We start from the raw sequence: 11081 nt of genomic DNA on the forward strand, positions 1-11081 counted from the left end.
CTTCAATAGACTGCATTTCTTATCGTTATTTTGTCAAAAAAGATGGATGATGAGTAAGTTCTTGCAGCGTTTTCCTTTAGCTTTTCAGAGCTTTAAATACGTTCAGTGATTGTTGCATCCTACCAGCAAAGAGAATACCTCATGCCAATACACGTACGGACTCCTTTGGAAACACCATTGGCGTGGCATCCTCATGTTTCTAGTGCCCATAGTATTCTTGCCAATAATGGTACCAGCATATCAACCGGTAAGTCCCCAGTACTAACAGAGTGCAAAATAATTCCATTTAATTTACTTTCGATTAAATTTTTTTGTTGACAGCATAACCGCACCATTTATGTCTTCGTGGTAATGGCGGTCTTCTGGTTGGCCGAGGTAACGCCGCTGCAGGTGACTGGTTTGCTGCCGATTGCAGTGATGCCATTTCTTGGTATTTTGGTAGGAAGAAGTATTTATTTTCTATGATAAAGCCATTCACTTGAAAATGGACAATCTCAATCCATCATTGCAGGATACGGATGATGTGTGCAAGAGTTTCTTAACCAGCTCTTTGGCGATTTTTATAGGTTCCACTATAGTCGCTCTTGCTGGAGAATATAGCAATTTGCATACGCGTTTAGCACTCGGTTTACTCACCACGATTGGTTGCAGTCCCAAGCGGTAGGCAGTAATGTTTCCATTGATTGCAAGGAAACTTCTAGTCAAATTTTTTTTCCAGTGTGCTCTTTAGCTTTATCATCACTACGGGTTTTTTGTCCATGTGGATGCAGAACACCATTGTTGTAGCGCTAATGTTGCCCATAGTGAAGGCGGTGCTCAACGAGTTTGAAGTGGTATGTAATATTTGATGGGGCAGCGATTTATCCGCGTACCCATGTAAATATTTGTGTGATTTGTATTTGCAGGGTGGACTGAAAATCCGAGAGGAGAATAAGCCTGATCAGGAGGAGGAGTGCGTAATTTTGCTAAATGCTTGAAATATCACTCGCTAAAAGTTTTTTCTTTTGAATCTACAGAGACCGAGAGGCCTCTCCTATTGCTATTGGCTACTACTTGGGTGTGTGTTATGCGGCATCAATAGGCGGCTGTGGCACACTCATCGGCTCGGGAACACACTTGGCTGGCAAAGGAATGTATCAAATGTGAGTAGGCAACAGAATAATATAATAACAAACTTTGAGAAAACCCTAATGACCGATTTCGTGAGCCTTGCTTTACTTCTTTAGTTAAAAGATCATTCCTACATTACTTGACTAGACTCTGTCTGAACCAGCCAATCGCTCCAGCCAAAAGCCTAACCAGCGCTCATTTGTTTTGGAGTTTTTAAGAAGTCTAAAAGTTCTCTCTCTGCGCTTATATAAGGACTTCAGCGCAGACTACTTGGCCAGCACAATGTTTATTCTGATGTTCTAACTAGACAAACGCGGACACACTCCGGGTGGCATGCGGTTGTATATATAAACCGTGGTAGGTTTTTTGAAAGGTATTAATTTTCCCTGCGGGTTAAGCATCGATTTATTAGATCTCAAATTAAGATCTGACACCTGTTTTATCACCTTCGGCTATTAATTTGTTCTATAACAATTTGTTGAGGCCAGTTATCTAAAATATTATAATCTCCGAAATGCAAGTTATTTTTATGAGAAGCTCTTCTTTGATGGAAACTCGCGATCGACTGAGTCTCCCTGAACTCCCTCGAGTACTACACCCGCTACTGAAATAAAATTACTGGCTCTATTTAGACCTCACAACAACGTGAATCCGTATGTTTTGGCGGTAGCGTAGTTTCTGGCAAGAAACTGTGCCCCCACAATTAGTTTTTCCGTCTACCAACCTGCCGAGCATTGATATGTTCGGTGCCGAGTTGTGTACATCAGTTACATATGCCTCTTTTTATCTTCTTTTTTCCTTAAAGAATCTGTCTTATCTCTCTTTCATCCTTTGAGGTCAAATCCTTATTGATCCACTTGTGTATTGAGAAGTTTAATGCCTTGGCTAAGAAAAATACTGACATCGATACTAAGGTTCATGAAAGTCGCAAGCTGATTAGTTAACCAGAATGGCTGCTGCCTCGATCCCGATAGGACCTGAACCCTTCCTTGCGGTAGATCCGAGCGCGATAAAAGAAGGGCTCGGAAAGGAAAAGACTTGGCCTTCGCCAAGCTAGGAGCTTAACAAGAGGTACAACCTAAAGAGATTCAGCTTACGCATCTATTGCACATACACTCCCAACCACCGGGACCTATTCTAAGGGCTAGATGTATCCTAGTGCATACTCTTTATATCTAACTTACCATATATGTATATACATAAGATCAGGACGATCATATTCATTGTTCTTGTTTCGATCTGCATACCTAATTGTAAGAGGAGCAAAAGTCAATATCAGTCGTCCGGTCTTTCTTTTCTCCTAAACCAAAAATATTTAAATCGATATCCGAATCTTTCTATTATGGGGTCACTAAAAGAAAAAAATAAAATTGGAAAGAGGCATCGCCGAAAACTCAAACATTACTTGAGTCCTCGTGAAGTATAAAAAAAAAGTACCTTAAGAAAAGATTTTGGGGATTAGGTAAGAGTATCTGAGTCCTTCTTCAGAGAGGGTTGCGAAGTGGAAACAAAATAATTTAAGATCCAGAAAGGCGGACAACTTAGGAGAAAATGAGGATGCAATCCTACCGCATCGTTCTGCTGTGCAGTCATTCTTAGGGTCTCGTAGGGTTTTTCGATCAGCTGAGCATGTCTAAGTAAGCTTAAGTTGCAACTGTCCCAGAGTAACACTCGTCTCCAGACACAGTTTAAATTCTTCCTCTGCTACAGGTAGTGGTTGGAGTCCAATTACGGCATTCACGGAGCTAGGTCAATTTAGAATGGTGGCAGTATGGTGTTCCTGCTCCTAATTAAAGCTGAACATTTTCATAAAAGGTGATCAACTGTTTCCAGATTCGTTTTCATTCCTGCGGAAGTCATTGAAGTTGTATGGCTTTTAAGGACAGTAGAAAGTGTATAGCACTGACCACATGAATTTGGATATACGGCAGCCTGCCGACATGCGCCACCTTTGCGCCGATTTCTGAAGGACGTGGATATAAATTTCTCTGCATATGGCTCCAATTGAAGTGAGATCTGGCCCTCGATCGAAGTCGATGTGGCCAACTCGTCTGCAGCCTCATTTTGGAAATTTTGCGATGACCCACACCAAATTTAGAACAAGTTGATTTTACTTACTATGTTTACAAGAGTTCTACACCCCCTTATCAGTTTCAATTTTGTTGTGAGAAAATGGCGACACGCTCGCCGTGACGTACATAGACCGCTACGTTCTGAAAGGCCTCAGCCCTCAGCTATAGCGAATACTTCTACCTCGAAAAGACTTGTGAAATCGGGTAAATGGATTGATCTTCTTAATCCAATCACAGGTATGCAGGTGAACTCCAACTCCGCGTTCCATTTTGGAGCCATCCGTCCCAGTTCCCCTGTAGTCCCAAAGCATGTGGCCCTCTGAACTCTCCCTAGTTTATCATGATTATACTGGCTGTCCACCATACCAAGAAACAGTAGCATAAGATCGGACGTACAGCTGCTGTGAACATACAGAATTCAAATTTTGGACTAAGACCTAATGTCTTCACGAAACGCAGCTTCACGGAGCTAGAGCTCACGATGGTGTAGAAGTATATCACGGAATTTACTTTAAGGCGTATTTGTACACTATCGGATCCGGCGGTGGTTTTATATTGGTCTAGGATTCGTCCGCTCGTTCATCGGTGCAGCGTAGCGGAGAACCAGTATCCATGGGTGAACAATGAAAGAAACGTCGCCCATGCATACAATGGAAGGACTAACGGCAGAAGCACCAGTTTGTATTCGGGCGTAAATCCGCAAAAGAGAGAGGCAATTGGCAAAGGTTTTTGATCTCGGCCAAAATCGAAAAACGGTTGCAGTGCCAAATAGGAAGACTTTGAAAACCGGTCGGTCAATCATTTTGTATGTTGCCAATAGCGTTCGTCTATTCCCTTCGGTGCTGCCGAATTGTGTCTTGAGAAATTTGTTGCTACAGTAGTAGTTGTATGTGTGGAGAATATGACCAAGATATTGAAGTTAACTCATTTACTTTCGGGTTATTAACCATCGGAATGGGTATTTCATCCATGCGAGGGCCTAACAATAGCTTAAACCCTTTCTTCCGATTTTTAAATAGGGTGATGAATATGGTGATATCAGAAAGATCTATGGAACACCGCCACCATAGAAATAGCGTGAAATCTGCTGCTAAAATTTATAGCCGAGGAAACATATGCCTAAATTAGGTATGTTGGCTTAAATATCATCGGAATAGTAGATGACAATGCGTAATACTTTTGTCTATTTCGGAGACATACCATATTCAGTGTCATTTTTCGTTCTCGCACGATAAGGAAGGAAATTGGTTCCCAAATTCATCACGTGTTTACTCTGCCTGGAGAAAAAACCATTGCCAGCAAGACAATTATTAACTTTTGATGTTTTAATCTCCAGTATTTATGAGTCCTAATGAGTAATATTTCTTGGTAGTCGACTACATAGATAGATATTAAAATGAGGTATGCACTGCGACCTAGTGATCTATTTTGCCCTCGCCTCTTCACAGTGCTTCCGCTTAGCCTACATCCTACATCTCTTAAGAACCGCAGCAGCGCCTTCGGGGGTAGGAAGTGAATGTGCTCAAGCTGTGGGCACATCCGAGCCTAGTCTTCTCTCACGTCCTCTGCAGATGGCATCGCACTCAATAAGAATATGTAGTGGTGTCTCCCATGTCGGTTTACAGAAGCTATATAGGTCATTTGACCATATTCCTAGCTCATAGAGATGCCCTCTTAGTCTGTAGTGTGCTGTAAGCATACCTGTTAGTATTCTAAGTTTCTCCTTGGGGAGGTTAATCGCTTTTTTCCAACTTCGTTAATTTATTACCTTTACTCTCTTTTCAGCTTATACCCGAACGCCACGGATCATATTACTTTCCCCAGATTCATGGTCTACAATCTACCTTGGGTTCTAGTAGCTTTAATACTCTTGTATCCAATTCTTCTAATTACAAATCTTGGATTGTTTAGCCCCAAAGGCGAGACTGGTGTTGCGCTATTCAATTTTGGTATCAACTCTAAAGATGTGGCAGCCTCAGTGAGGCAGAAATTTGAGAATATTGGAACTATAAACTTACAAGAAATTCAAATTCTTATCTTATATTTGCTTATGATATTCTTGCTTATATTTCAATCGCCAGACATTATGCCAGGCTGGGCGGATCTCATACAAGAGAAATAGTAAGAAGAATCAATTATGGCAAGCGGATATTCGGCGGTCGTGGGATTATAATTTTAATTTATATTAAAAGTTTGTTTTTGTTTTTTTTTCTTCTAGTTATATAACAGCGCCAACGGTAATTATTCCCTTTGTTGCAATGCTCTTTTGTATACCCGCCAATTATGTTTGCTGCAAATTTTGTTGCGGATATGGTGAGTTCATATACTTGCACGCACATCTATACAGCCTATCAGACTTGGCAATATTTCCAACTTTTCCACGCAATTCGCTGTCAAATTGAGAAAGAGAAATTTTATTTCCATGTGTGAACAGCCAGAAAGATCCATAATGAAATAATATAAAGTGTGCCAGGTAGCTTACGCCTTCATATTTGAAAGCAAAATTTGATTTTGTTATTATTTTATATTTCGTTTCTGGTACTCGCTTATTTCAATTCTGGCATTTACCCTTGGTTTTGTTATGCCTCTGTCCGATTTCGGCCTAGATCCTCATCCTTACGTACTGAAAACATAACTAATGCAAAAATCAGTTTCGGAAATGAAGGTTGCAAGGTGTGACTGCAACTCAAAGTGCGCAAATCGATTTCGGAAATATATTTCAACTTGCTCGTGCTTGCTCGTCTTTCGGAAATAAAAAAAAACTCTTTGGAAAGACACTTTACATGCAAGGTGTGACTGCTCATGCAACTGCTTTCTGAAATTTCTCAATTTGACAGCCTCTTCGAAATATATTGCATACGAAATATAGTGCCACATCTGTCACGCTCTTATAATAATTAAGTCTAACACTCATTAATGATATATGTATGAATTTCATAGGTCCTTTTCCGGATAAGGCCACCTTACCTTTACTCTCGTGGAAATATGTTGAATCAAATTTTCCTTGGTACACAATTCTTGTACTTGGTAAGACATACTCGTACATACATACACAATAAATAGTTCGGTTACTTTTCATAAACGCATTTGCTCTTTATTTTCTAGGTGGCGGCTATGCGTTGGCAAAGGCTTTCTTAGAGACTGGTTTAGCGCCGTGGCTTGGGAACAAAATGACATTTTTTGAGTCCTTGCCAGTGCCACTCTTACAATTTCTTGCTATAATTTTTGGTGTGCTTATCTCAACGCTGCGTACAAATGTGGCAGCTTGTAATGTTGTCATACCACTGTTGAGCGAAGTGGTAAGTTAAAGCACGGAAAATTTACTAACAAAATTTAGTAATAAAAAATTTAAAAGTTATAAAGGCCTATCACAGATTCCGAGTGAACTCTCGTCGTGAAAAAATCTCCGGTCACGAATTCGGGAGAAATGCTATCAGCAATTCCGATGCGTTCGCAGTTAGTGCTGCCTTTGGTTTTTGTTTGTCTTTATGTTTTGGTTTAATAATTCTAAATCAAAATAAATTAACTCGAAATCATCGATACCATTCTCACGAATTTCGAATTTGACGGAGAACTTCGTGATAACGACGGAATCCATGATAGCATCACATAACATAACACAAACATATCGCTCGATTTTGAAAATTGAGGTATCAAATAATAGGGCTTGACCTATAGATGTGTAATAAGGCTTTATTTTTTTGGAAAGGAGTTGCCACCTGCTAAAAGTTAAATTCAAATTATCTAACAAGTTAAATGAATTATTAAAATATGGCTATCAAATGAAATGGTTTTGGCAAGCTTTTATTTTTAAACTTCATGTAGGAGGGTTGCCACCTGTAAAAAACGTCAAAATCAACTTGAATTGAATTTACCGCCCTATTCCCACACCACTGACAAAACTCAGCGGCTGACTATTGTCTTTACTACTGCGCCTAATACTATGCCGCAAATTTATTTTACGCTGTCGTATGACAATTGTCAGTTTATTGTTATGACCTACTGATTAAGTGACAACGGCGAATCAATGTTTATATTGTGTTTTAGGCGCAGTAATTGTGATAATAGTCATATGATGAATTTTGTCAGTGTTGTGGGAATAGGGCGGTGAAAATGTTTTGAATAGGGTTGCCACCGATATCGGGTTTAATTAAATGGTTGTTAAACGAAAGAGTGTTAAGAAATCTTCAAGTTGAAGATTTAGAATGTTTTTGAGGAGTTTAAAAATTTTAATTCAAATTAGTTAACAAGTTAAATGGATAATTAATATACACTGGCGATCAAAAGTGCGTGCATTGTGTTTTTTCCTTAATATTTGCAACGTTTTTCAAGTTAAGTTTTTTTGTTATATTTTTATAAAAATATGGTCAGGTCATGCTTTAATCAAAACCACATAAGTCAAACGTCCAAACCTTATACGGAACTAGGAAAAATTCAACAAATTTTCGTCTAAATTTTTGACTTATTAGTCTGAATTTTTAGAAAAATTTTGAGTACACAGATTTAATTCTAGTAAAACAAGTGCGACTTTTAAGCGGCTAAAAAAAAATTTATTGCTGAGGTCTTTTTGCACTTTTAACCATATAAAAGGGAATTTCTTGTAGAATAAAATGCGCAAGACCGTTTGCAAACAAAATTAAAAAAATTAACGCTATATTTTATAAATTGCACTAGTTATATGCATAAATCCGCAATATCCGTCGGAAAAAATTCATTAAAAATCAACGCGATTTCTTAGCGCGATTTCTTTCACTTGTTTCACTAGAATTACATAACCGATCTATCTGCGTACCAAAAATTTATCTAAAACTTCAGATTAAAAAGTTCAAACTTTAGATGAAAATTTGTTGAATTTTTCTCCGTTCTCTACAAAGTTTGAATGTTTGACTTATGTGGTTTTGATTAAAGCATGAACCTTATTTGTATAAAAAATAACAAACAAATTTTAAGTAGAAAAACATTGCAAATACACCATGCACCCACTTTTCATTTCAAGTGTATGTGTAATTTGTATTTTTTTCAGGGTGGTGTAATTTCTTTAAGAAATTTCGATAGAAGAAAATTTCTTTTTCACTTGAGTGTTTTTAACCGCCTTTACAAAAAGGAGGTTTTCAATTCGTCGGAGCATATTTTTTTTATGTCGGTATGTTATTGCACAACTTTGGACCACATCAACCGATTTCTATAATTAACTTTTTTTAGGTGTTACCTCACAGGGTTTTGTTTTTTGCTTAAAAATTATTTGTTTATATACGTTTTTTGTTTTTCTTAAGAGCTGGCTACTAGCTATTTAAATTTACTCCTTATTTTTATTTCCCCATTAGTCACGTGGCGCCAAAACGCATCCGTTAAATTTGATTCTCCCCGGAACTATGGGATGTAGTGTTGCATTGCTTTTGCCCTTTAGTACGCCGCCAAATGCTTTCATAGCGGCGAATGCGAAGATCGGCACTAAGAAAATGGTGAGTAGTTCCTGTTAACAACACTATCATAAACTTTGGCAAGACACAAGCATATATTTAATCATTAAATTTAAAACTAATTTTGATAAAGAAGAAGTAAAATAATTCATTACAAATTAAACGAACTTAAAAAAAATATATATTTTTTGTTTAAATCAATAAAACCTAAAAGTTCAAAGAAAGGTAAATTCAAAAAGAAAAAAAAAATTGTGGAAAAAAGAAAACAAAGTTCCATAAAGCTAACGGAATTAAAAATATATTTTTTCTTCTTACAACGATAAAATCTAAAAATTAAAAAAAAGAAAAGGTCATAAAAATTAGATGAAAAAAATAATTTTCTAAAATAAAAAAATTATTTTAAAAAATAAATTAAATTAAAAAAAAAAGAAATATTTCCAAAAATTAAATTACATTAAAAAATATTTTGCTTTCCAAAACAAAATATAAAAATTAAAAAAAAAAATTAATCAAACGAGAACAAAACTTAAATAAAAAAAATAAATATTAACAACAGTCGTTGCTTGAGCTGATCTACTCTTTTGCCAGACTGCCAGTCCACTAGCTCACTTTGGTGGATACCACTACCATTTCAAACTCTGTTGCCTACTATCTTTCAGTTGTCTTACAAAAGAGTTGCAACCATCCTGGCCAAAGTTGCTCAAATTTCGGAAACTGCATTCGAAGGGAAACTCGAACCATTCATTTGCATTTGAACATCCTCATCCCATTCGACGAACCCTTTGTTAAACTATGAACTAATTATTTGTTTCTTTTTCTTTTAAGGCTATTGCCGGTATAATACCTACAATTACAGCAATATTACTTATCTACATAACTGCTCTAACTTGGCACTTCGTTCTGTATCCAGACACCAAACAATATCCTGATTGGGCCAAGCTGTAAACTACTATAAAAAAGTAACAAGCTTTGCGGCAACTGAATTCCGAATGTAGAGGTAATAGTCGGCATTCGTAATTTTGTGGAAGTTTTAATTGTTCTTCGTTCATTTGTGTTAATAAAATATGTTTATTTATATTTTTATTCTACCTTTAATAAAAAATTGAGTCCAAAGGATTTTGGCACCACAATTTTTTATTTTTTTTTGGTCGCACCAGGGAGTCACCTTTTTAAATTTTTCGGTGACACCTACATTCGGAAATAAAAATATGTAGGTACATATATTTTTTTTTAAATAGTTCTACTAGAATAACCAAAATAAATCCTGGCAAAAGATTAATAATTTTTGACGAGATTTAATTTACAGAAATCAGGGTGATAGGAATTGAGATCTGGTGGGTAAGTACTAGATCGGGGTACTTGAGGCCTCTCTTCTTCTTCTTCTTCTTCTTTGGCTCTGTAACCGCCTACACCCCTTTGGCCTAGTTCAACAAAGCACGCCTATCGCTCCTCTTCTGTGCCAACTGACGCTAATTGGAAATGCCACGTGAAGCCAAGTCTTTCTCCACTTGGTCTTTCCATCGCATTGGGCGCCTCCCTCTTCCTCTGCTACCACCAGCGACTTCCGAGTTGAATGCTTTCAGGGCTGGAGCGTCGGTGTCCATTTGAACAACAAGGCCGAGCCAGCGGAGCCGTACACATATTTACAGCTCATCGTTCCATCGTCTGCGGTACTCGCCGTCGCCAACGCGTAAAGGACTGTAAATCTATCGCAAAATCGTTCTCTCGCATACTCCAAGAGCCGTCTCATCGGATGTTGTCATTGTCCATGCTTCTGCGCCATGGCGACTTCTACGTTCAGCACAAAAAAAAATTAAAAAATTAGTGATTGCCTTGCAAAAATATTTTAAACTCAACGGTGACTATCGAACTTTTTTTTTCTGTTACGGTCGAAGGTTCATAGTTAGCGGGCGGCCTCCATAGGCTGATATTGTTGTTGTAATATCATAGAATGCTGCTAGGATGACAGTCCTTGGAAGATTTATTAGACGGCATCTACGATTATTCCGAGTCCATTTGCTTCGAGCTGGAGATGCATTCTTTGCCTGCGGATCTATTAGCGCATAGAGCTATTTCTTGCTTTTTTTTGCCTTTGTAGTTCCTCGAAATAGCAATTCCACAGAGATGCAGGCTGAGGTATAAAAAGTCTGAAATGTAATTTGCTGACTTGTTAATTTTATCATCATCGGTATTGATACGTAGTATGTCTATGAATACGATCGATAACTACCCCTCATGCAGATAGATAGCGACCCACAATTCCGGGCTAATTGACACCGAAATATGATTTCACGGTAGAAGATCTATTCGTAGAAGAACAGCCAAAGGCTCTTAGTTAAATCATCCTCGGTTGCTTAAGAAGACGATTTCAAGTCGAATAAATCGTAACATTCCACGGACAAAAAAAAAATGCCACATATTATTAGAGTATCATTATTATTTTTATTTTTATTTTTATTTCTTTACAACATAAATTAAT

At 37.6% G+C, this 11081-nt stretch overlaps 2 protein-coding genes across 2 annotated transcripts; both read left to right on the forward strand.

Moving 5' to 3' along the window:
- On the forward strand, positions 1–5304 carry LOC118740213 (protein I'm not dead yet-like). Its single transcript, XM_036471711.1, has 7 exons — positions 1–247; positions 322–438; positions 512–660; positions 719–833; positions 906–952; positions 1017–1142; positions 4968–5304. The coding sequence occupies exons 1-7, from the start codon at positions 194–196 to the stop codon at positions 5302–5304; spliced, it is 945 nt and encodes a 314-aa protein (XP_036327604.1). The 5' UTR covers positions 1–193.
- Positions 5305–5406: 102 nt separating this feature from the next.
- On the forward strand, positions 5407–9703 carry LOC118739982 (protein I'm not dead yet-like). The gene is made up of 5 exons (XM_036471485.1): positions 5407–5495; positions 6123–6209; positions 6288–6481; positions 8507–8644; positions 9428–9703. Exons 1-5 carry the CDS (start codon positions 5441–5443, stop codon positions 9545–9547), a joined length of 594 nt encoding a protein of 197 aa, XP_036327378.1. The 5' UTR covers positions 5407–5440; the 3' UTR covers positions 9548–9703.
- The last annotated feature ends 1378 nt before the right edge of the window (positions 9704–11081 follow it).

Source organism: Rhagoletis pomonella, unplaced genomic scaffold (assembly GCF_013731165.1).
Source record: "Rhagoletis pomonella isolate Grant_MI unplaced genomic scaffold, Rhpom_1.0 Rhpom_scaffold_00005, whole genome shotgun sequence".
NCBI lineage: Eukaryota > Metazoa > Arthropoda > Insecta > Diptera > Tephritidae > Rhagoletis > Rhagoletis pomonella.